This window comes from Dryobates pubescens, chromosome 1, assembly GCF_014839835.1.
Source record: "Dryobates pubescens isolate bDryPub1 chromosome 1, bDryPub1.pri, whole genome shotgun sequence".
Taxonomy (NCBI): Eukaryota; Metazoa; Chordata; class Aves; order Piciformes; family Picidae; genus Dryobates; species Dryobates pubescens.
The window spans coordinates 12,841,856-12,868,072 of NC_071612.1; the positions used below are offsets into that span (position 1 = coordinate 12,841,856).

The 26,217-nt window shown below is 46.7% G+C and overlaps 1 protein-coding gene across 1 annotated transcript in view; it reads left to right on the forward strand.

Annotated features, from left to right (window-relative positions):
* Positions 1-15,003: 15,003 nt before the first annotated feature.
* Positions 15,004-26,217, forward strand: part of TET2 (tet methylcytosine dioxygenase 2) — a 71,363-nt gene continuing 60,149 nt past the window's right edge. Inside the window, exon 1 of the mRNA XM_054161550.1 lies at positions 15,004-15,127. Within this exon, the coding sequence (XP_054017525.1) occupies positions 15,098-15,127 (30 nt within the window). The 5' untranslated portion in view covers positions 15,004-15,097. The remainder of the gene's footprint in view (positions 15,128-26,217) is intronic.

Sequence of the window (26,217 nt, forward strand, 5' to 3'; positions counted from 1 at the left end):
CCCCTCAGCCTCCTTTTCTTCAGGCTAAACCCTCCCCTCAGGAGATGCAGCATCAAACCAAGCAGGCACATGGGGATGGGCTCGCAGTGTGTGCACAGGCCCAGTCGTGTATACAAGACTCAGGAGTGCATGTGAGGTAAGTGGTGACAGCTCAGTGCCTATTGTTCAGTGCCTAACAGCAGGAAGAGTGTCAACACTTTCGTCTTGGGAGCTTGGAAATCAATCTTAGTTGTTAATTCCCACCTAGCACTTCCTTTGGGATGAAGCCTGCCAAGTTGCAAGTATATTTTCAAAATCTACTGGCAGAGGAAAAGCCCAAAAGTTAAGTAGGGAAAAGCTGGGGGGAAAACCAAAGATCTCCAACAACCTGGAATTTACATGGCAAGCAATGGATTTACTAGGAGCAACAGACCCAGTCCCTCAGGAACCTGTGGCACCCCACTCAGGACACATGGTTTGCTTCTGCTCACCTCACTGGGCAGCAGTGCTGATGGCATCCTGCTTGCCCCATGCTCAGGCCAGTCAAAATTTGGAAGCCCTTGAAACAGAGCTGGGTTTAAGCATGAGAAAAAGGAGATAGAGGCAGACCTTCCACCTCTCCAACTTCCCTGGGGTGGAAATGTCTTAAAAAGAAGCTTTGCACAGCTGCAACTCATGGATGCTGCTACAGCTGCAGTGATGGAGCTGCTAACCAGCTCCCCCCAGAAAGAAAAGACTGTTGCTTTTCTGTGGGTCCAGAGGGTAGACTGGGAAAATGACTGAGAAAGGGAGCAGGGGATGGGAGGGAAGAAGAAAGAGAGGGAGGTCTGGGGGAAGATGAAGCTAGCCCTTCATCCCCCAGGTTTCATTAAGCCTCACCTTTCATACGTTGGTCAACGTGCCTGGACCACCCTGGGACTAAACCTGACCCTTCTGTGACCCACGCTTACCCAAGAGCCAAGGCTTTGCAGTCACTTGGTTTCCCAGAATCTTCCCATTTGAAGGAGAACCCAGAAAGCTGCAGCTCAAGGTTCTGGTTTTGGAGAGACTTCAAGCAGTCACCACCCACTCAAACCCCAGATGGTTCAATGCAAAGAATACAAAAGTTACCACAAAAAGAGAAAACAGAACAGGTTTTATAAACAACCCTGCAGGCTATTGCTGACCAGATTGTAGGGCTTTGGTATTTTATGGGGGTTTTTAAATATCTGACAGCTCACTTGCACACTCCCCTGCTGTAATCACAGAATCAACCAGGTTGGAAAAGACCTCAGAGATCATCAAGTCCAACCTACTACCTACCACCTCATGACAACTAAACCATGGCTCCAAGGGCCACATCCAATCCTTTTTTGAACACCTCCAGTGATGGTGACTCCACCACCTCCCTGGGCAGCACATTCCAATGGCCAATCACTCTTTCTGTGAAGAACTTTCTCCTCACCTTGAGCCTAAACTTCCCCTGGCGCAGCTTGAGACTGCATCCTCTTGTTCTGTCACTGGTTGCCTGGGAGAAGAGACCAACCCTCCCCACCTGGCTACAACCTCCCTTCGGGTAGTTGTAGAGAGCAATAAGGTCTCTCCTGAGCCTCCTCTTCTCCAGGCTAAACAACCTCAGCTCCCTCAGCCTCTCCTCATAGGGCTTGTGCTCGAGGCCTCTCCCCAGCCTCAATGCCCTTCTCTGGACAGGTTCAAGTATCTCAATGTCCTTCTTAAATTGAGGAGCCCAGAACTGGACACAGGATTCAAGTAATCCATCACAGCCAGGAGGAAACAACACTCCATTTTACATACCTACCCTAAATATTCCCAGAGCAAATACATTATGTACCAGGCAGCCAGCAAACTTTCTCCCTGAGCAGTCCCAGTAGGAGCACACGAGACCAACCTGTGGGGCACCAGATCATCCACGGGGAAGATGGAGAAACCTCCTGAAGCAGGAAAACACTTCGGCCAGGTCCACAGGGATGTGAAGACTACCAATTGTTGCAAGTGCTAACCAGAAGCAAGCTGTGTCTGTGGTTTGCCATGATGGCCTACCCCTTGCTCCAGAAGGCAAATGTTTGCCCTTTGGCTTTATTTAAGCACCATCTTGTACCCCAAGCCAGGTCTGTGACTTGAAGGGGAGCAGCCAGGAGCTGGGATTGCCCACTAACCAGCAGCTCACTGCCTTGCACCACCACGCACAGGAGTTCAAAACAAGTCAGGAAAGCCAGAAGGGAAGTAATGAGGGAATCATTTAAATAATGCAAACACCTTGCAGCTGTTGGATCAAGAGGGGACACACACACACATGCACGCACACACACACACACAAGGTCTGTGTACTCCTTTGTTTCTCTTCCCTCCCAAAGATATGACTGTAGACAAGCACAAGTTAAAAGGGGTTGGAGACATCATAAAAACAGGCTGTCCTCTCTAGACACCAGGCAATGCACATCAAGTACATCATGGCATGAGGAAGCTTCAGAAAGCTCAACTTCATGTAGCAAACCCATGGATTTGGGAGAAAAATACCAGTGAGTTTAAATAGATCAAAACACAGTGAGATCCTCAGTGAAACTCACAAATTCCACCCTGTGCTGAAGCCCCCACTGACAAGACACAATTTGTTGGTGAAGACCTTTGCCAAGGAAGATCAGCGAGGAGCCAGCAGCTGATTAATGTTACCTGCTGGGAAAATATTGCATTCAAAGTATAAGAGGAGCAAAAGGGAAAGGATGAGCAATGCAGAACGTGTGAGTCTCACCCAAGTTTGGAGTGAAGGGCCATTATGTTCATCAGCTGCAAACTTCTAAGCTAAGATGTCCTTGCTGAGAGCATTTATGCATAGATATGTACATACCCTGTCACTCATCTAATACAGACACAATCTACCTATATGCTGTCTACCTTTGCCTTCAGTGCACCTGACATGGATAAATCTCTTAACAGATGCCCACAGCTGCTAGAAGCACCAGCCTCAGCAAACATCAGCACTGTTGCCCATTCATTTCCTCTAATGCAATTAGAGCAGATTAACATGGGTGACTAGATGTGAAAGACAAATGCACCTCACCACCTCTGTCCCACCCGCCTTTATTAATTTGAGTCCTGCCTGTTTCATAAACTTGTTGCTCTCTTGACCTCCCTCAGATGGAACACCCTTTGTTTTGTTGCTTGAGGATTAAGAAGAGGTCTAGCAGGGAGGGACAGCCAGCTGAAATAGTCAAAAGTCACAGGAGCCTCATGGCTACAGCTCACAAATCAAGACATGGGAGCTTCACAGGCTCACTAGTGAGCTGGTAGCCAACTCTCTCGACTCCTTCATCAGTCCCTGGCTTCAAAAGCCTTGAAAGGAGTGTGCAATTAATGCCATTACAATTCCTTTGTGTGGGATATCTTGCACTTTACCTCTTCACCCTCGAACAACAGATGTGCTCACTGGGTAGACTTCCAGTGACAGGGCAGACATCTTCAGGTCAACTGCTCCCATCAAACTCTAATCACAGTAACAGCACAAACGACTTAAAAATCATGATCCATGGACCACACAATCATCTCACCTGACATCTGATACAGCACTGCCTTTAGGTAACCGGCTAAAGCCTTGCAGCATATCTTTTGGACAAATCCTTGATGGAAAGGCACTGCCACCTGTCCTGCTAAATTGCTCCACAGTTGAGGAAAAAATTACACTTAAAACCAAGAACCTTTCAGAGTGAATTGGCCTGGCTTTACCCCCTGTCCATGGTGTTTTCTTTTCTGTCTTCTCCTGCCCAGTTGAGAAACTGCCAAGATTGTTTCCCTTTGTAGATCTTTGAGGGCTATGATCTCAACCCTGCTTTTGTTAAAATTAAATAGGTTGAATTTCTTTACATGTCTCAGAGAACACGAGGTATTCTGACCTCAGAAAAAAGGTCAGGAACTGACAGCAAGCTGGCAGGTTTTCTCTGACTCCTGTCAACATCACCTGGGTGTGTTCCTCCCACCCCTCAAACAGGTAGAGCCTTCCAGTAATTATTTTGAATGTCCCTTCTTCATATTTCCCATCAGAAATGTTATTTTCTTAATTTGACTTCACATTTACGTATTCTTAGCATATTTACATACTTTAAATTGCTTAAAATACCTCTGAAGCTGGGCTTTATTGGATTGCCATCCCTGTAAATCAAAGAATGTTTTCCATCCAAGTCACTCCTCAGTTCACAACTAGTCGTGGTTTTCTTTCAATGCATATTTTAATATTACAGATCCAGCCCACTCCCCAGCACCCCAGGAAGAAGTAACATAAATTGTGCCTCCTTCTTCACATGTGTAACTCTGTGAGCATTGGTAGCCCAGCAAATGGCACATCTCCACGATTTGTATTTTATTTTCTGTATGTTCTCCAGCTGGGATGCTGTTGTGAGATGGACAGTTCTTCCTGAGACCCCTAGAAATATCCATAATCTTCACAGCATGATGGCAACTTTGGTCTGAGAAGGTTTGCAGGTATTTTCCAGGTCCACCCTGTGCCCACGTGTGTGGACATATCCCGACAGGTTCTGCCAAGCGGAGCCACTGGTGCAACATCTTCTCTAGGCAACTTGGTTCAGCACAGAACTGTCTTTACAGTCAGAAATTAGTCTTGGCACAGTAGCTGTGGATGTGTCGTGCTGCCAGTTATTCCAGGTTTTCTCAGTTGGTAGCACATAAGACCTTTAATGGGGAAGGTCGTGAGTTCAAGCCTGCAGTGGGCACTAGTGTCCTCCCTACTCTAGTCATGAGGTCTGTGGTGACAGGTTGGACTCGATGATCTTTGAGGTCTCTTCCAACCTTAATGATACTGAAAGCTACTGAGGATGTGAAGGGCAGGCAATGCTCAGTGTTTTAGCAGGGTTTAACACAGAGCAGACAACTTACCACGTGCTCACAGCTGCCAAAATCCAGATTCAGCAGTCCCAAACCCTTCTGCTCAGAGGACAGCCTTGCTGTATAAGCTGTCACTCCTGCAGACCATCTCTAAACTCCCTTGTCTAATGTATTACTGAAAGTGCAGCTCTCCAGCTGGCTGCTTTTCTCCATCTGAAGTGTCACCAGGCTGTGAACCTCCCCATGACAAACACACCACAGGAGCCAGTTTGCCCTTGGACAGCCCTGGAGAGCTGCTGGTTCCAGAGCAGCACCCACTGATGCCTTTGGAGCCTTTTTTGCTGCACATCCCTGATGTCCCCAGGCATACTAAGCTTGTGCCCCTCTCAGGCACTGTCCCCCTGTGGGCAGGGAGTTGGTGAAGTCCTTCATCACCAGTGGGTGACTGTTTAACAGCTGCTTACATGATAGCTTCCCAAATATCTCCCTTCCAACCAACTGGGCTGTAACAACCCACCTCTTGACACCCTCTGCTTTTCCTTCTTTATCTCCAAACTCATTCAATAAATCTTTCTCTTGCTTCCTCCTGAATGTCAGATGAAGAACAGCCTTTCTTGGTATTAGCTGCAGAATTTAACCCCTGTTTTCTCTGCATAGTTTTCCTAAATCAGACATGCCCTTCTCTACCCATATTTCCAAGCTGTGATTTGTCCCCTAGAGTCTGCATGGTGCCTATTAAATCCTGGTTTGCATCTGTGCTGAGAGCCCAAATATTTCCTGTTTATTTTCTGTACTTCTGGCATGATTTCTGAAGGAATTAAAACCAAATCTGTTTATCTTTGCTAAATCCCTCTGCTGATAAGGGTATTAGGGATCTTTTCCAAAACAGAAAAACAAGGCAAAATGGGACTGGAAGTAAAAGTCTCAGAAGCAGATCTCTAATGTGAGATGCCCTTAAAGCATCCAGCAGCCAAATTTTCTGAAAATTATATGTGTGTTAAAAAAAAAACCCACTAAAATTATACCCCTGAAGAGGCTTCAGTTTAGGGACCTCTGATCATTTGCACCCCCACACCCTTGGCACCGCAGAAAACTGAGGGTGCTGTCACACAGGCAGGGAGCTGACCCACAGATTTTTCCTGGATGGAAATCAAATTAATACACAGCAGGCTGTGTGGCAATCAGAGTCCACAGCAATCTCCTTCTCTTACAACAATCACTTTTAAATACATCTTCTAATTTTTCAGAGATGGAATTAGCAAGACAGAGCTTTTTCCCAGAAGCTACAAATGATTGTTTTCCACTTTTTAACAGCTTCATAAAATACTTTTTTCCTGGTCTCTCAACACCCCATTAAGGGAAGGAGAAGACAGGGCAAGTTGTCATCACCAAGAGTCACTGCATCTATTTTTCATTTTGACAGCCAGTGACATACTACACTGGAGGCACCAGCTGCCTGGAAAGGTGCATGACACTGGTTTAGGGCTGACCATGTGCCATGCTTTGGCTGCCAGCCCTGCCCCAAGGCACCTGCCAGCACCAGTGACCACAAGTGAGTCCCACTTGCTGCCACATTGCTCCACCCTCTGCCAAAAAGGGGTCTCGGGAGGGCGTATTATGGCTAAAGAGAGCAGCTGGCAAAATTGAGAGCTGCGCCAATGAGCTGTGAAAGGCAGCCAGCTTTTCACCACTGTCCAAGGCCCCCAGAAGAAGACAGAATTTGGAGGTTGTTTTTTTTAAAGTTACTTAAGGTAGCAAGAACTTCTGCTAATGCCTTGTAGCTGCAGAGCCCTACCAGGCTATTCTTGTTCTTGAAAGTCTCAGACAAAAAGGTACCTTTTAACACATATATTGTGGTGACTGTATGTCTGATGTATGTCTGCATCTTTGAGTGGATTTTCTCTGCAGCTTTTTGAAGAAGGGAGGAAGGAAGAGAGTACATCACATCCCCACAGTCACATAAAAAATAAAAGAGGACAGAACATGTACATAGAATAGAATAGAATAAACCAGGTTGGAAGAGACCTTCAAGATCATCGCGTCCAACCCATCAACCAATTCAACACCACCTAAACAACTAACCCACGGCACCAAGCACCCCATCAAGTCTTCTCCTGAACACCTCCAATGATGGCGACTCTACCACCTCTCCAGGCAGCCCATTCCAATGGGCAATCACTCTCTCTGTATAGAACTTTTTCCTAACATCTAGCCTGAACCTCCCCTGGCACAGCCTGAGACTGTGTCCTCTTGTTCTGGTACTGGCCGCCTGGGAGAAGAGACCAACATCCGTCTGTCTACAACCTCCCTTCAGGTAGTTGTAGAGAGTAATAAGGTCACCCCTGAGACTCCTCTTCTCCAGGCTAAGCACCCCCAGCTCCCTCAGCCTCTCCTCGTAGGGCTTATGTTCCAAACCCCTCACCAACTTTGTTGCTCTTCTCTGGACTCGTTCCAGCAAGTCAACATCCTTCCTAAACTGAGGGGCCCAGAACTGGACACAGTACTCAAAGTGTGGCCTAACCAGTGCAGTGTACAGGGGCAGAATGACCTCCCTGCTCCTGCTGGCCACACTGTTCCTGATGCAGGCCAGGATGCCATTGGCCGTCTTAGCTGCCTGGGCACACTGCAGGCTCATGTTCAGCCTACCGTCAACCAGCACCCCCAGGTCCCTCTCTGCCTGACTGCTCTCCTGATAGCTCCTATCTGATCCTATCTGATAGCTCCTATCCCACAGTGCAAATCTCCAGGCTATTGCCAGGTAGTGTCCAAACCCAGACCTTTTGCCCACGAAGAGCTATGATTTTGACTTCCTGCTTAAAAGAGTAGCAGGCATGCAAGAAAAAAAAAATCAAAACAAGCTGACAACTCAATTAGGACCACAGGCGAACTGCTCTGCCAGAGAAAGAAATCAAAACAGACAAGGGCAGCTATAACATCTCCTTTATACACTGCTGCTAGATTAGAAAACCTGCACTAATGAGATCACGAGTACACAAGCATTTACGTTGCTTTTGAACACCATTTAGCTGCTTAAATGCACACTGCAAAGCAGTTAGCTGTGCAAATAGCTTTTATTCATAGGGCAAAATTGATTTAGGCAGAATTTAACTCGATTTAGTTTTGCTTGCACTAAGGGTATGAACAAAAGTGACACAGACACTTCTGCCCGGGGACTGAGAGTTTCCAAATCATGGGGGCTGGGAGAAGGGAAATCAACATGCCACATCAACAAGCTGGGCACACAGCTAAGGCTCCTTCCAAACTCCAGCATGTGCTGTATTGCAGTCTGGGTCATAGAATCATAGCATCATAGGATGGTTTGGTTTGGAAGGGACCTTAAAGATCATCTAGTTCCAACCACCCTGTATTGGTCAGGGACACCTCCCACTAGACCAGGTTGCTCAAGGCCTCATCCAACCTGGCCTTGAACACCTTACTGGTATGTCACCCATTTTAGCTATTTCATCAGCCCCTGCTGGTTTTGCTGGAGCCAAATGCTGCTGAGATCCCCATTGGAAACCTTCTGCACCCATCCCCACTTTGCACAGGCACAGCTCACACAGCTACCAATGGATCATATGCAAGGAATCCTCCTCCATCATTCCTACTGGCAGAGACCAAGGGAGAGCATGTAGAAGACTGCATGCCATTGTCCATCTGCCTGCTTCCTTAGCACTGCTGTGGAGCTGAGGAGGGAGAGCTGCCGGGCAGACCAGTGATGCCGAGTGATACAGCAGACCCTGTGGGCAGTACATGAGAATGCAGGCCAGGATGCCAGCCACAAGATGTGGAGGACTTCAAAAATGGGAAGAAAATCAAATGTCAGTAGAAAAGACAGGGAAAAAAATTGGTAAGGGGATTTATCTTTTTCTCTGCTCTGCTCAGTCCACTCAAGCTCTTTGCTATTCACAACAGCAAAGTGCTCACAGCTCAAGGGTTATCACAGAATATTAATTCCTCCAACAATCAGAGAGTCAATGGCTGCTGCCATCCAGTGTTGCTCCAGCCTGGAAAGGCAGTGAGAGATGCACGCTGTCATGTATGGAGCCCAACACTTGTGGCCGATGGCACGAGGCAGGAGCACTCCTGGTCTCACACCATTGCTTTGACAACACTGTGGAGGGCTAACAGCACAGCTCTGTGCTGGCCATGGCTTTCCTCCCCAGAACTGCACTGAGAGTTGTGGTGGGGTTTTGAGACTCCTGGTGGCTTCCTGACGTACTTGGCAGCACAGCTCACCGTGCTTTGCTACGGCAGGCATGCACCTGTGGGAGGGCTATGGCAACAAGGCTGATTGAGCAAGGCTACTCAATTTCTCTGCTCCTGGAGGAAGACATTCTGGGGAAGGGCTCCCACACACTCTGCCCTTGTCACCCTGCATATGTTGGTCTGTGTTACTGGGTTGATTCATTTGCTTTTTCCACTTTGCTGCCCTCTCAAAGGGAGGAAATCTGGAACTGGAGATGACTGAGGGATGCCAGTGAGCTGGGTAGTAGTTGGATGAGCAAAGCAAGGAGAGCTAACATTGGTCTTGAACGTCACCAACTCATTTGTGTCCAGGATCTATACACACTGCTGAGAGCCCTTTCTTTGCAGGTCTTTTTATGGAAGATTGTTTCTGGAAGCTGACAAAGTGAAGTGCCACTCTTCAGGAGAAAACAGAGACCAGGTCTCCGTCCCTCAGCCCACACCTTCTGCTACAGTCCCTGAAGAGGAGTCTCCACTTCCCTTGCATGAAGGATTTGGGATTTTATTCCCACAGCCATGAAAAGCAAGCCTGGGGCACTAAAAGGACAATGTATGCCTTCAGACTTGCAGAGGGTCCTCCTGCTTCACCTCTCCTTAAGCCACCTCTACCCTCTTCCCCAGACAGGGACTGCATCCCAGCCAGGGTCCTGAGGGAAGGCCCTGGCAGCAGATGCCCAGATCCAGGCTTTTCAGCCACAAATATCCAATAAATCCAAGTCTACAGTCACCTCCAGAGCTATAAACACCACAGAGCAGCATAAAGACCTCCACAACTGTTGGCAAAAAGTCAAGGGCTGAAAAGTTGAACCACCTGCAACTTTTCTGCATCACTGATAGACACATACCTCCCACCACCAGAACAATAGTGCTGGGCAGATGACACACTTCAGCTTTGATGTCCCAGTAGGCATCCCAGTCATTGGGCATCTTGCTCTCTGAACTCCATTGAGCTATGACATTTCCTTTGCACTACCTCATCTGCCTGGTCCTGAAAAAGCCCCATCCTGTTCAGGGAAGGAATGCCAAGAAATAACAAACAGTGACCTTTGCTGCATTCAGGGGAAAAAGAAAGCAGTGTCCTGTTGTGTTGGAGTCCTGGGCCACCTCCAACCCCCCACTGCTCACTAGCACAGCTGCAGCCCCAGCCTCAGTTTGAACCCTGACCACAGGGATAAATGGGTGCCTTGGGACCTGAAAAAGCCCTGCTGAATGTGTAAACCAAAGCAAAATGATGGCTCACTGAACTGCTGCTGTTGCCCTGCCCAGCAGTGGAACACCTTGTCACTGTAGGGCTTCTGGTGGATGCTGCTCTAACACAGATGTGGCCCCATAAGAAATCTGTGACTTTTGGTGGAAGACAGAGATAAACACCTACACAGAGACATTACATTGGACATTTTCTGTAGGCCTATCATGCCACAGCTGACAGTCCTCTAGACTCCTGGGGTTTATTGAGGAGGTGAAATAGGCTACCTGGTGAAGCTGTTTTTCCTGACCTCATGTGGCTGTTCACACTCTATCACACGGTGGAAAAAACAGGAATTAAATTGAAAAACAACAGCAACAAGAGCAGGCTCAGTAGAAACAGCTCTGAACTCCTTCTTGCACAGAAATTTCAAGTCAGAGTTTAATTTGGCCCAGCAATCTACATGTAGGGGGTAGTTAATATAAGCCACCTTATTCTTCAATGCCAAGTACAGGATGAAAAATTCTTTTCCCTGTACAGCTTTCTGAATGCTTCATGCAAGGGTTTGAGGGGGCCAAGTACATTATACTCCTTTGGATAGTCAGAGTCAGGTTTGCTCATTGCAGCTTTAGAGTTAGGAAGAAATTCTGACCATGGCTTGTGCCCTGGCCATCCGTCAGGCCCTCTAGCAGAGGGGGGTAAGGCCCACGCTCTTTCAAACCGTTGATCTAATTGTGTGCAATTACACATTGTACACACAAACGCTCAATTACCAGCTGAAGGGATGCTTTTCACCTGACGTTTTGCCAATGGAACATTAGCCTCACTGCAGTGCCTGTTGGGGAAACAAATGCTGCTCCAGCCGTGACCCAGAGTGACCCCACACCCCAGGTTCCTGTCCTGCAGGGGCACCGTGTGACAATGAAGCCTCTGGGCTCTACTGCTATTAACCCTCAGCTCAGAAAGTGAGACTGAAGCAGATGATTCTGTTCCCAGCAGATCTTGAAAGAAGCAAAAGCTGCTATTAACAAGGATACACACTGCTGGTCTAAGAGAGGTAGGATTCTCGATGTGTTTAGGTTGCAATGTTCCTCTAGTTTGTTTTTCTATTAATTGCTTGCAGATACCTGAAGGGAGATTGTAGACAGACGGATGTTGGTCTCTTCTCCCAGGCAGCCAGTACCAGAACAAGAGGACACAGTCTCAGGCTGCGCCAGGGGAGGTTCAGGCTAGATGTTAGGAAAAAGTTCTATACAGAAAGAGTGATTGCCCATTGGAATGGGCTGCCTGGGGAGTTGGTGAAGTCACCATCACTGGAGGTTTTCAGGAGGAGACTTGATGGGGTGCTTGGTGCCGTGGGTTAGTTTGTTTGGGTGGTGTTGGATTGGTTGATGGGTTGGACGCGGTGATCTTGAAGGTCTGTTCCAACCTGGTTTAATCTATGTATTCTATGTATACAAAAAACACCTAAGAAGAAAAATGGTGGGGCTGAGATAGCCCCAGAAACAGCTTCAAAATACCTCTTGAGCTAAGTGCATTTTAGTGCATTCCCAATGAATCTGCATATCTCTTCCTCACAGCAGATACTTCTTGAAAACTGCATGCAGCTTCAGGCTGGGAACAGCATGAGTGAGAAGTAAAAGGGTTTTTTTTCCACAGGGCATGGGTTAAGTCTCTCATGGCTATGGTCAAGCTCAGGCATTTTTTCTCCCCACTCAATAGGTAGAGATACAGCAAAGTGAAATGGGGCAAATTTTCTCATTCATTGAATACCTGGAAGCTGAAGGAACTATGTCAAGAGAGAAATTAGATCCATGTCCTGCTCATTAGGCTGCTAACAGGTACCAAGAAACTCTCATTGAGCTGAATTTGACAGAGGCATGCATAACAGAAAGCCCTTGGTTTGGAAGCCAAAAGATCTTGTGGTCTGTCAAAACGTGGCAGAACTACAGGAGGGCACAGGGTCAACTGGGAGGCTTGTAGGTCAAGATAGCTGAACACAGCTTAGCCAAGCAGGGGAGGCTCCTGTAATGTGCCTTCTGCTCTGGAGGGAGGACAGTACTGCTGGCTCAGCAGGACTGCTCCTGGGTTTACTGAGGCTGATGATTACAACAGACTGTCATTAGGGCAGTAAAGTTGAAAAAAAAAAAAGGAGAGAGAGAGAAAGAAAAGAATAGAGCAGAGAACCACACCTACGACAGGAAGCATTTCAAAAATGCACACCTCTCACATTCATATGTGCAGGTCAGATATGCATGCCTTGTCTCTTTCTTATCTTCAGAGGAAGATAAGAAGAACATAATCCCAGCTCAGTGTAAAAACTCCTGCTTGTGGCTTTGAGGTTGATGGGTTGTTTTTTTTTTCTCCTTTCTTTTTAAATTTTACCCAGCCAGACAGGTTTGCTGCTGCTTGCTTGTGCAATGAAAAAAAAAAAAAGAGGGCTGTGCTGCTGCTGAAACCAGGAGCCCATGTGGCATGATCCTGCTAAAGCTGGCCACATTTTTTTTCCAGGTATGTAGGGCACACTGGTATGGGAGGGATCTGAGCCATGCAAAGGAAGGTCCAGTGCATCCAGTGCAACCAAGAAAAGCACAGAGGGAGAGGCCTGGCTGAAGCCTGTGAATATTCTGCTCTGGTTAGGCAGAAGAAGACAGTGCAGGGGATTGAGGTGTCTCTGCAAGTGCTGTGAGAGCAGCTCAGGATGGAGACACCACTTTGTACCTGCTAAGGGGTTGAGCACGCTGGTTGCAGGTAACGTCAGACACGTGTGCCACACCAGGGGAAGAAGCAACCATAGGCTTTAATGAATACACACACTTAGAAGAATTTGAGATACTAATTAAAGCCTGATGGAAATCAAGCACTTGCTGTGAAAGCACCAAAAAAAATGGTTAAAATGGAAATAGACCTTGGTTATTCTTTGTACCATTTACTCTTCCAAGAAGAGGGTGAGTCCATTTACACAGGTTTAGGCTGCATGAGACACTGCTGAAGCCAGTTCTGTGGAAGTAAACACAAAGACCTTCGTCTAGAAAACCCCTGTGTTACCCTACAGGATAAGGCCAGCCAGGCCAGCACCCTTCCGACAGCTGAGGGGCGCAAGCTGCCTGGCACTGGCATTGGCACTGGCATGGGTACAGGAGTGACACTGCTGTCAGTGCAGAGCTCTTCTAGCAAGCTTTTATCTCCAGGCTGCCGCTGAAATGTTTTGCAGAAATTAAAGCAAACACAAAACCCAGAGAATAACCTGTGATGTGAAAAACTAATTACTCAGTGATGACCTGAACTTCCTAGAAATGTCTGTAATCTACACTGAGTGTACCAGATTTGGCACCTTACTGAAGCCCTTTCTCAGCAGCCTGCCTGCCCCGGGCACGGGACAGCTGGGGATGCACAGCACCTACAACACCCCTTCTGTATGCATCTGCTCACGGGAGAAGATCTGTCCGGGAAACTAATGCTCTCCTAAAAGCCTGCCGTCCTAGCCCCGCAATGCCTCCCGGTCAGGCTGGAGTAGTTTTGGCTGCGGGGACCAGAGGAGGCCACCGGGTTGGACTGGCGCTCAGGACTCCGGGACAGGGTTTCGGCGGAATGAAAGCCCAGCGCCAGTTCTTGGTGAGGTCTGGTTTGCGTATTCTGACTTCTGCTCCCTCCAGTCTGTCGGCTGGCAGGGCTCCGGCTTTCCTGGCGGCCAGCAGCGCGGCAGCGTTCGGAGGGGACAGCGGCAACCTGTCACCCGTTGGCGGGGGGCTGGCGGGCCGGGAAGGCACCGGACCCCGCTTCCGGGGCCGAGGCAGGCAGCCAGAGTTCCCGCTGCAGCTTCAGCTGTTGCGGATACGGAGCAGCTTCTGCGAAGAGCAATAAAATCCGAGTTTGAGAGTGGTATAGACGGTCCCGGTCGATAGGGATGAATGAGGATGCTCTCACCCACCCGAAGGGACTTTCAGCCCCGCGACGTGTCTCTCACCTACTCGAAGGCTGTCTTACCCACCCGAGGGCGTACTCACGAGCTCGAGGGGTCCCTTACGGACCAGAGCAGCTGCGGGGCTAGAGCTTTGCAGACTGGTGGGAGCGGGCGCTCCCGGGCCCTATGATAAGTTAGCCCGCTCTGAGCAATCCCCGCTCACCCGCGGGCAAGCACTCACTTTCGGGGAAACCTGGGGAAATTTTTGCCTTTTAATCTTTTGGCTTTTGTTTTACGTTGCCAGACAGCTACCGAAAGGCGTCACCGTACCCCCAGCCGCAGCCGGAGGAAAAAAGCCCGAGGGAACAGTCGCAGCCCCCGCCCCGCAGGGACGGCAGATGGACTCCCGCGGCCGTGGGAAAGAGACACCAGCCCTCGGGAACGGGGAGTGAGGGGGATGCAGGAGCACGGGGGAATCGCCGGCCGGCCGGGGGGGGGGGGGGAGCTGTCGCTGGCGGGCGGTGCCCCGCGGACTCACCAGCTCCGCGCAGTGCGGGGTACGAAACGGAGGGGGGGAAGTGGGGAAAAGGGGAGAGGGAGCCCCCATAAACGTCAAAAAGCGGCAGCAGTCGGGGGAAAAAAACAGACCATGCGGGGCGGCGGCCGCGGAGCTAGTGACGGGACCGGTGACGGGGCCGGTGACGGGGGCGCCCCCGCACACGCCGCTGCTGCTGCACGGGGGCGCCCGGCGCCCCGCGGGGGTGGGCTCGGCGCGCGGGGGGGGGGGCTGCGCGCGCGGGGCGGTGCGGCTCGCGGGGCGGGCGCCGACGTCAGGGCGCCGCGTGCATATTGATGCGGGGGCCCGGCCGCTTTCGTCAAGGAGCAGAAGGAAGCAAGATGGCGGCCCTGTAGGAGAGGGGAGCGCGGCGCCCGGCTGTGCGTGCTGGATGTCGGCAAGGCTGAGGGACGCGGCAGAGGTCAGAACGGGCTCCCCGCAACGACCGCTTTCCCCTCGACTTCCCCCGGGGGTGTCGCGGGGCCGCGCCGCGCTGACGGGTGTCGCTGGGGGGTGGGCGCCGCCGCGGAGCCCCCAACATGGCTGACTGACAGAGGCGGTAGGGGGGTCGCCGCCGACTCCCCTCCGCACGGGGCCGGCTACCAACTTTGCCTCGACGCCCGTCCTCGCGCCTTTGTCTGCGCGTTGGCCGCGGGGAGAACGGGGACGGCAGCGGGAGGCATCCCGCTGAGTTTGAGCCCCGCCGGCCGGCGACTCCCCGCCGAGGGACTGCCCCGCTGCCCCTTCCTCTGCGCCCCGCGGGGACCGGCCTCCCAGCCCCCCGACTCCGCATTGCCGGGCTGTCCCCGCGCAGAGCCCCGCGGAGCGCGGCCGCGGGGGCCGGGGCGGCGGCGGACCCCGGCTTTGTGCCGCTCCCCGGCCCCGGGCGGACACAAAGGCAGGCGCAGCCCTGGGGAAAGGAGGAGAGAGGAGGGCGGCTTGCGGAGTTTGGAGAGGACAGTGTGGGAGGGAAACGAAACCCGGTCCTGGGGGTGATGGAGAAGTGTGTGCGGGTTGAGGAGGGGGACTCATTGCGAGGCCTTTCTTTTTCTGTGCAATCTACACGCACGTTTTGTCCGCCTTGCTGAATGCTGCCGTCGGGGCCACTTGCACAATGTAGCCACGGGAAGAAAAAAGAAATTAGTTTCTCGCGCACGTTTCCCTAAAATACCGCTTTCGGCGAGGTCAGACTTGTTCCCCACCAGATGACAGACAAGAGCAACAACCGTACCACGTTTGTAAGCCGGACGCGGCACCGTGTGCCTGCATCGTGGCACTGATCGGTGTTCAATCGCTCCCTCGGACACTAGCAGTCTTTTTCCTTGCCCCGTTGCTAAAAGGAGGCTTTCCGGCTCGCGGTTAGAGTCTTGGAAATTTAGCAGAGCCTTTTCCACTAAGTGATTTTCCTTTTCAGAGAGGGAGGTGAAGGGAGAAGTGATGCGGTCTAGCGTGCTTTCATTGAAATGTTGCAACCGAAGATCTCATCACAAGACTTGTTTTCTGTGATGAGCGGCAGGCTCTGAGCAGGGATCGGCAGCTCCCACTATCAGTTCAGCTTTTCTTTTTTTTTTTTTTTTTCATTTTTGATTCTTTTTTGAATGTGAAGTTTCAGCGTTTCAGAGATGAGGAGATACTTTCTCTAGTGAAAGCAGGTCAGTGGGTGTTGTTTGCCGGCTAATGAGGCCATTCTATTTGCATGTTAATGGCAGGTTGACTTAGTACAGCAGGGGGTGAGCATAGTAACACGTATATTCACTTGTGTATCTGCATGTGTATTTCACTACGGCGCTTTCTCGGGAGGTTGTAAAGTGCAAAATAGGACACGGTTGCTGAAGATATTCAACGGGGAGATGTTGGTGGTTAAGAGTCAAGTATAAACTTGTGTTAGAGGGGAAACTGACTGAATAGGAGGTGGCAAAACCAACACCGTGATACATGCGGTGTCCGTTTAAGAAACGCGCTCGGCATGGTGGGCTGTAAATAATTTCTTCTCTTAGCTTTTGGGAGTTAGGCAGATTTCTTTAAGTACTGTGTGATGAACATATCGGTTCCTTTTACCAGTAGCACGTTTCTTTGAGCCTTTAGGGCTGCTTGCCCCTCAACTGCCATTACATTTCCTAAAACTTCTGTCATTGTTGAAGTGGGGGTCTTTTTCGTTTTCTGGTCACCTCACAATTAATTTCTTGCATCCCTCCAAGTACAGGTAAGTCTATGTAGTTTCCCTATAGATTATAATGTGTATATTGTTGCTTTAGCAACAGTAGGTCTGTGATTAACAATGGTCAGGTAAGTTTTTAATACTACCATATAGAAATACTGCCTCTTTCAGCTCTTTTTTTCAAACATGTGGCACTTTAGTTGTTGCTGTTCTTTGACACTGTCGTTTTCAGTTGCTAAATATTTTAATCTCTTTTAAAGCCTCAAATAAAACTGGATATAAACACTGATACTATTTTACTGCATCTGTGTTAAGACAGTTTGCATATTTGTTTTCTTGTTCTCAAATTATATTCTTACCATTGTATTTAAGTCTGCTGTGTCTTGAAGAACATTGGTAAATCTCCCGAGTCAAGGAATTTAGGTCTACCCTATCTGTTGCTGTTAACTCTTTGAAAGAATGTACACATATTGGATTTTATCCTGCAGAAAGCCAGCAATTTGGAACCAATGTAAATAAATCACTGTCAGGCAATATTTTGTCTCTCTTCCTCTATGTCATGGAAACCATAGTGAGAGCCTTCCCAGTGAAGTCAGAAAACATTTAAATCTAGCAACCAGGATGTAGGGAGGAGGGGCAAAAAGTGAGGGCAAAAGCTTGAAAAATAACAGAGCTTAGATGGTGGGACTAAACTGCTGTCTACATGAAGTGACTCAAAAGTCATCTCACAGTGGAAACAGTTGTTTCATTTTGGGAAGCTACATCAAAACTTCGTTAATGCATCCAGGGAACCTCAGAAAGTGGGTGGTTGTTTTTTTTACTGCCCATTTCAGGACTAATTATTAATAAATCTTCAAAAGAAGTAAAGTTGAATGGGAGACACAGGCTCCCGAATTTGCCAAACTATCACTGTTTGTAGTAAGGCTTTTAACGAGGACTTTGGCATTGTGCTGATTCCTGGCTTTTAGCCAGGGAAACTAGTATTGTTTTGATATAGTGCGCATGGTCCTAGACTTTGGCGTGTCAGCATTGCTTAAAGAACACGAAACGTGCCTGCTGAGGCGTTATTATGACGAACTGATTTCCAAGGTCTCTTGTTGGCAACAGCGCTGCATTGGGTAACAGAAATAGGAGGTTGTAAGTGTTTTGGTTTCTACGTACAGAATCAGGAGACCCTGCAGTTTTTGCTGGAGCAGCAACTTGATCTGCCAGAGTTGGAAGGGACCGTTCCCTTTTGCCCCGAGCACTTTAGATGCTGCTGAGACTGCATCTCCCTTACGGGTCCTTTAAATACTAGCAACAGCCAGACAGCCCTAAAGAAACAAACAAAACCCAAGCACAACACCCTCACCGTTCTGGAACAAACCTGCTACACAAGTGTTGAAAAACAGGAGGTTTGGGTTGAACTAATATTACTGATCCTGTTTGGGATTACAGGGAGTACTTCGCTTCCAAGTTCATTGCATGGGCAGTGCTCCTCTCAGAGTATGCCTAAGCAGTGACTTTAAATCCCTTGCTCTGTTTCATTATGAGTGGAAAATGCATCTCATGTTTCTACAGAAGCCAAACAAGGTCCCTTTTAAAAAGTTGTCCATTTTTCAAGGTGGAATTTTAGATGAGCTGTTAAATTTGGCTTGTCACAGCAAGTGACCCTTCTACTTCTCTCACTTCACTGCCATACAGTAGCTCTAAGCATGGTAGCAGCATCTGTAAGACAGCTTCACAACTGGACCCCGAGAGTGGTAGAATAAAGTTGCCAAGTTTCAAGTGGAGTTGGTGGTTATCTTGGAAACTGTGCTGAAGAGCACAACCACAAAAGATTTAATAATAATATATAATAATATATTATAAATAATATATACAGTATTTATTTAGTCCAGCTCTCTGATTGCTATTAAGGCAGTCAGCCAGCAGCAGTAAGTGTTGTGACATCATTTTGAAAGGCAATGTGCTGGTTCTGAAATGGAGTTTGATGTACTATGATTCATTATTTTAAAAAAATAAAAAAGAAAGAAAAAAAAAGCTGTAGTCTGAGCAGAGATAAAGCATATGACTGCATCATGGCTGCAAGCCAAAAAGGGAATTATATGAATCAATCACACTTGTAGCATTATTCCAATCTCATACCCCATAAGGCAGTGAGTACCTTCTTACTCATTCAAGGATCTTCTGCAGGGGAAAAAAAAAAGCCTTTTGAACACTGAACAAGTAACTAGTAACAAGTTGCTATGATTCTGTTTGTTACACTTCAGATCCTCACTGCCTGCATGTTCAATTTGCATAGCTCGTCCTTGTATCCTGGATAATAAAATATTACCAATGGAAAGTACCATGAGTAATCACTGCCTCAGTCACCCATTGAGAAGTAGTCACTTCTGCCTTCCCTTAGGGTAGCCAAGACGCTCTGAATTTTTTCTATTCACCCATTTCTCCAAGGAATTGCTCAGTGGGTGAAGAGAGAAGTGGTGGGATTAAGGAATAAAATTCTGACCCTTTACCATCAGATGGACTAATCCCAAGGACATCTGACGACTGACTGCAAGAAGTTGTTTGGATTAAAATACTGGGAATGTGCCTTGCATTAAGCAGCAGGGAGTAATAGAAGGAAGGTAGAGAAAAACAAGGTTTGAGAAATGGAAAGAACAGTTAGCTGTTCATCCTATGTATCTCACATTGATCTTGAAATTAAGAAAACAAAAAAAATCTGCTCTGCCTTAGAAGAGGATAAGAAAGAGTGTTCTACTGGCTGTTCATAGGATAGGATTTTAAATCTGGGGACAATGTAAAGAAAACTGCTGTACTTTGAAAAACACTGTAACAATTAAAAGCCACAAAGATTTAAATTCCTGTCTATCTTTTCAAGGAGGCTTGGTCATCTTTGTCAGACACTTCCCAGAAAGCTGAATCATTTTAGCAACCTGAACAAAACTTAGACTGTCCTTCAAAACCAGAATTTTCTGTGGAGCTGTGGGCTCCAAGTTGGAGTGTTATTACTTTGTAGCATACATATGGCAAGAAGCCCCAGTAGGATTATTCTTACAAATAAATAAAGGCTTGCAGTATTGAGGCTTCAGACTGACCTAATTCTTGGTGTGTGTGTTGTTTTTCCCCTATGGGGGGAGGAAAAAAAAAAAGGCAGTGTTTCTATTGCAGTGTGAAAAGGAGTTATTTTGTTGTGTGACCACATTAGGCAAGAAAGGAAAATTCAGCATTGTGATCCTAATCAAGTACAGTGTATCTTTTAAGACCATTTTGAAGAAGTGAGAAGGTGAGTGGCTAAGATAACCAGGAACAGCTAAAGAACCAAATACCCCTTGGGAGTGTCTTCCAAGGGGACAAGGCAGCAGCCTCAGCACTTTCTGAATAATTACTATGATCCAATTCATACATCATGAAATATCTTCACGTGTTCTACAGTGTTACCTCTAACCTCAAATACATCCTGCATGGGTTCCCAGCACAGGAATATTGGTTTCAGCAGGTATATGCATGGGGGAGAAGAAGTTTCCAGGTGTAAGCTGATATTTTTTTTTTTCCAGATGTATAAAGAAGATAATGGCTTCTGCATTTGTCACCCCACATGAGCTGACCTATCCTGAACCTTGTATTTCAATGACTAAAATTTAAACAGCTTCCCTGCTTTATCTCCTTTCCAATAATGCATAAACAGTCCAAGCTTTGTCTTCCAGTGTGCTGGCATGAGCTGCTTTAAGTCACATCACACTGGAAAAGGCTTTGGCTGGGCTGCAGTAATACCCTGCTTACCAAGTGTGTAGATCTTTAGGTCAGGAGGATGACTCTCCATGTGGTTGCACGCACGTGGTTAGAGTGTTTACAAACATTGTCCCAGCATCCTCCGCAGCTGCCTTGACGTAGACAGCTAGGACAGAGTTCTAGGAATGTCCCGGTCCTCACGGGTGGCGGAGGGGAAAAGGCATAAAACCCATAGAGTTTTAAGAAAATATATTGTAGTTTGGGGTTTGGCTGAGCTTTCTGTGTCTGCGCTGCATTCCTTTGTCAGATGCTGCTGTTTTTCACCCCCACTTGAACGCAATCTGCGCTGTGTCAATGCGTTTGCCTGGAACGGACTGGCCCCAAGTATGAGATAGGAGTTAAGGGAATTGTTGCAATGGTTTCAAATTATTTCCTTGCCACCTTCCCCTTAAAAAATGAAAAAGGAATTCAGTCCCCAAAAGCTTTCATGACAAAGCAGCTCTTTGCAATACAAGAATCCCACTGTAAATGGTTATATACTTTTTTTCCTTAATTAGGCATGAGTCACTGCCTCTTAGAATACTAGAACAATTCCCTTTTTAAAGAACAGAAAAGAAATCATGAGTCCTACTAACTTTATAAGTAAAATCAAATAGCTGCAAGTCTTTATTAGTTAATGAGACATGTTGACACAATGAGGTGTTGCTATTACGAAAGCTAATACCACTGCAAGGCAAGGTTTGGATCTCCATTAGAGATGAGAAGGTTGGTGGAGATTTCTGTATTTGCTCAACCAAATGAATAATAACCCTGGGGAGGGGGGAGGGATGAAGGAAAAAAAAGGTGGGGGGGAAAGTGCTGGTAATTATTAGGGTTGTCTTGCCAAGATGATTTCAGGAAGCACTGATGACAATATATCATAGCTGGTCAGAAGCACCCAACTAACACTGTATTTCATGCCCTCCCCTGCGGACCTAAACCAAAGCTGTCTGACAAGTTCTGGTCTCTGGAGACACTTGAAACCTATGCTGTGCATGCACTCTGAGACCTTACTAAAAGAGGTTCTGCTCCCCATCCAGAGACTTTCTTTCCCAGTCACAAAGATATTTTTCAGAATGTGCTGTAGTTTTGCAGCAAATGCTACCAGCAAAGCACATTGCTTGCTTTACAAAATGAACCCTAAGAACTGATTTTCCTCATAGGGAGAAAGCAGGTGGCACAACTTTCTCTTGCATATGCTGAATTTGTCTAGATGTGTTGTGGTATTCACCCTCACACAAGGCCAGTCCACAGATCTTGTTATACACATGAATTCTGCTATGAGTGATATGTTCACACTGGTTGTTTCTATGTTAATGTTGGTTACCATCACTGTATTTTTGTTATTACACTCCAATGGTCTCTTTCTGACCTGTCTTCTTATTTGCAAGACACAATTATCTGGGCCACATGCAGAACCTGCTTGTGTTTCACTAGGCTTTTCACTTCCTTTTGTTTTCTTTTCTGACTTCTTTTTGACCCCCAGCTCCCATTACTCTTGCAGCAGCTGGTAGCAAGCAAGAATAAAGCATGTATGAGAGAATATGCGACAAAGATATTTCCGAATCTGCACCGAGTATTTCTTCCTTCTCTTGCCACTTTTAGTGCTGTTAGAGTGATCAAAGGGTAAACATTAGCCCTGTGCCTGATGCTGACACTTTTGCCCCCAACTTCAGTGTCCTTTAACAACTTTCCATATTTGTTCCTTAGTATGCTGTTCATGCAGCACTCACCCCCATTTCATGCTCCTGATACAATTTTCATCTTTGTCTAATGTTTGTTCTTCCAGTGCTACTTCACTTATGTTTGAAGTCATATACTTTGAAGCTATACAATTTTTATACTTGCCAAAGGACACAACACTTTCAGCCCTTATGTAAGCAAAAAAGGACAAAAGAATGATTGCACATTTCCTCTTGTGTGCAAGTAGCATTACTGTCCCACGCATGGTAAAAGGAGGAAAATTAATTGTTACAGTAGTGCAGGAGCTGCTTCCCTTCCTCCAAAGTTACTAAAGTTCACAGAAGTGAGATATTTCCTTGAAGCTCAAAGTGCCTGTATAGCTTCATAAAGGAAATGCAATTTTTTTCCTGAAAGAGAACATATGAAGGCTGGAAAATACATTGGACTCACTGCTCTCTGGGGTTTGGAGGAGTGGGTGTGTGTCTGTATGTATTACAGACCTTAACATATTTTCTTTCCAAATACCCAACTTTTTGTTCCCCCTGCACTCCTTTGCTTGCTTATCTGATTTCAAGTTTGTCTACCCAAAATGGTCTGAATTATTACTAAAACTGCAACAGTAAAAGCCAAGAAAGTTGAGCAAGTGAAAAGGGTCAGAATTAACACTTCTATGACCAGCAGACATCTGGGGGAAAGAAAACCTATGCTAGTGAGTCCCCATTCCATGCAGTCAGTTTATGAGTGTACACACCACATACCCTGAAGCAAGTGAAAATATTGACCAAATAGGGAAAAGCACTCTTGATATTTACACATAAAAAATTCACAAAACAGAAAAATACAGTCTTTCAGTTCTCTGTGGTTTCTATGGTTCTCCCCATAATGTACAAATGAGTTTGGACCTGTACTTTTGTGCTTCTTTGTAATCCTTAAAGCAGAGAAGCAGTAGCTTTTGTGGGTGTGAAAAACGTAGCAGGAAAACTAAGAATTGAGCTGATTTATTTTCTTTCTCTCTATTGCTACTTGTATGCCTGGGAAGGGAGAGACCAGACAGGAAAAACGATTTCTGTATATTTTTCCACTGTGCCTGTGTTGTGCAACTGACACAAAGTTAGGTGTAGGAGGCTTTCTTTTTCCCCAGCGCTGTCAGCTGACTTGTGATCCTGCAAACTGATGGCAGCCTGTGCCATTTGCACAAAGCCCTATTCATTTTCCTTGGGCTCACAGATCTGTAAGGGTCTGCCTATGCAAAGATACTTGCAGGAGTGAGGCACCTCATCGGTCACATACTTGTAGCAACTACAAGAAAAAAAAAGTCATTTTGGGGGTGTGTTTTTTTCTTTGAGGGAGAAGGGAGAGGAAATGGAGGGACAGATTTAGAGGCAACTATAGAAGCGGCAAACTAATTTGTACTCATTAAAAAAATACAAAAACTTTTCAAAGCAGTTTCAATCTTTTTTTTTTTTTTTCTCCATAAAGTCTAGCTGATGGTTTGGAAAGAGTGAGTCTTTAACTGAATAACTACTTTTTCTTGAAGCAACTGCTGCTAGCTGGTTGGAGATATTTTGCTGGACAAGCTGGACCATGAGTCTAATTCAAGATGGCAACTCCAATGCTTCTAAATATAAGGAGAGTGGATGGAGTGAAATTAATTAATGCACATTAGGAGGCACCTCATATCCCAGCCATGAAACAGAATCCCATTGTGCTTGGGGCTGTACAAACATAAGCCATTTTTGTTTTGTTTTGCTATTTAATTTAGTAAATGAAACAGTGAAAAGGGGTCTGGCAGTGCACAAGGGGCCAGAGCATTAGTAATGCATTTCTAATGCAAAGCAGAGGCAGGCAACTCCCTTCCAAAACTCTAAATATTTGCAGCAAATAAAGCAAAGCTGCTATTGCTACCTGTTCTCTGTGTGTGTGTGGAGAGGAGTTCCTAAACAGCATTGCTGCAGTTTTTTCCCTAGGGTGCTAATAATGAGTGGGCAAAATGTGCAAAGAGTAAGAGAAAGAGTACAAAATTAATAAGCAACGAGTGAGAGCTAAAGCACACACAGATCATGCAGTGTGGTACAAACCCTGCTGAAGCCATTCATTTCACTGACTTTTTTTTTTTTTTTTTTAATATTTTCTTTCTTTTTAATCCTAAAAGACATACAGGAAAGCTGTGGTATAGCTGGGAACTGAACCCATATCTCCTAAGCCCCAGTGCTTTACCCATGATACAACTCCTTCCTGCTCATTCAGAGGTTTACAGATAATTTTCTCTGCTTACTAAGATAACTGAAGTATCAATTTTAAGAAACAGAAACTAGACTCAGAAACAAGTAGCTTTTCACTGTTTTGTTTTGTTTTTTTTTTCCTCCCAGTAGCATTTTCTGTTGATCAACTACATGTTCTTCTTTTGCTGCACAAGCCTTTGGACCTTTAAACCTGTAGTGCTCGCCCAAAACAACCCAGCAAATTAAATACTGCTTTTTGTCTCTCGGGGAAGAGGATGCCTTTCTGCACATTGCTGTGGCTAGAGCACTGTTGAAACCCTCTTCTCCAAGTGAGAAAGGGTGCAGGAAAGGATGTTTTCTCAGTTTTACTGGCACTGCAGATGTCTTCAAACAAATAAGCAAAATCTCACAATAAGCTAATTACAATTAAAAATGGTTTGTTGTGTCAGTTAATTGCAGTGTGTGAAATGGAGTTGTGTAATACCATTTCAATAAGTGGGTACTCCAATAACTCCCATTAACCATTAATACCCTTGAACCTTCTATTCATTCAGGCAAGATTTCCTGCAGTCTGCAGACTGTTCCTGTACATCAGCTCCAAACTACCACTCAACTCCTGTTTTGATCTGTTTTATCAATTAGAGGTTTTGGGGGCTCACAAACCCCCATGCTGACATCATACTTGGTAGCAGAGCTCCAAGGAAAGAAAAAACAAACCAACCAACCCAATTTTAATTTGTTGTCAGAAATCTCTCTGCAGGAGAGGGGATGCACAGACCTGTGGAGGTGACACAACACAAGCAGCATTCATAGCTTTCTATTCAACAGTCACTTGTTATCTCTTAGACCCGAACTGGAGACAGCCAAGACTCTGATCTTTGGGAGTTCCTTTGCAGTGGGTACTCAATAGCTCAGTCTGCCTGGTTTAGTATGCAGTGTGTTTAACTGAGAGCCTGCTCTAAGTAACTTCAGCACATTCAGAGACTTGTGATACAATCCCTGACAAAATGCATTTGGACATAAAATCCAATGGGCAATATAGCTCATGCAGCATCTCCAGATGCTGACAAAAGCAGTTGGCCATAAAAAGGACAGATGGATTTTCCCTTGCCATGATTAGAAAGCTGATTGTGCTGCAAACTACTTTGGAATAAGACCGAGTGGGAGACTCTTTTCTCCAGTTGCTCCTCTTCCCCAGCAGTCTGGAGGTTCAGTCAGCCCAGCCCCACATGGCTCATGTGCACATGGCTGTTCTGTTTACAAACACCCTCCCAGGCATCCCCGAGGCACTGCATTAAGAGGCAAGAGGGTGCCACGCTGCAGGGCTCAGCTCCCTTCACATGGCTTGAGAGAGCCCTGGGTTGTCACCTGCAGTCACGACTGAAGGCAGTGCTGTGATGGGCTGGCACAGGCTGCTAGTTCATCTGGGTTTGCTTGGTTTACATTTAAGCAATATTCATGCTAGGGGTTCAGAACAAGGTGGCTCATGGTGAGTTGAAAATAGAAACTTCCTTGCTTGATAGAGTAATAGTGCTGGAGAGCAGTAGCTAGACACACACAACAGTGAGAAGGGTACTCCTCTGCTTTCCAGAGACACTACTAGGGAACTGGGTAACAGTAGGGCAGGATTTCAGAAAGCCTGTGGAAGGGAATGGGAACCTTTTTATTATTTCCCACTAAAAACTGGGCACCGCT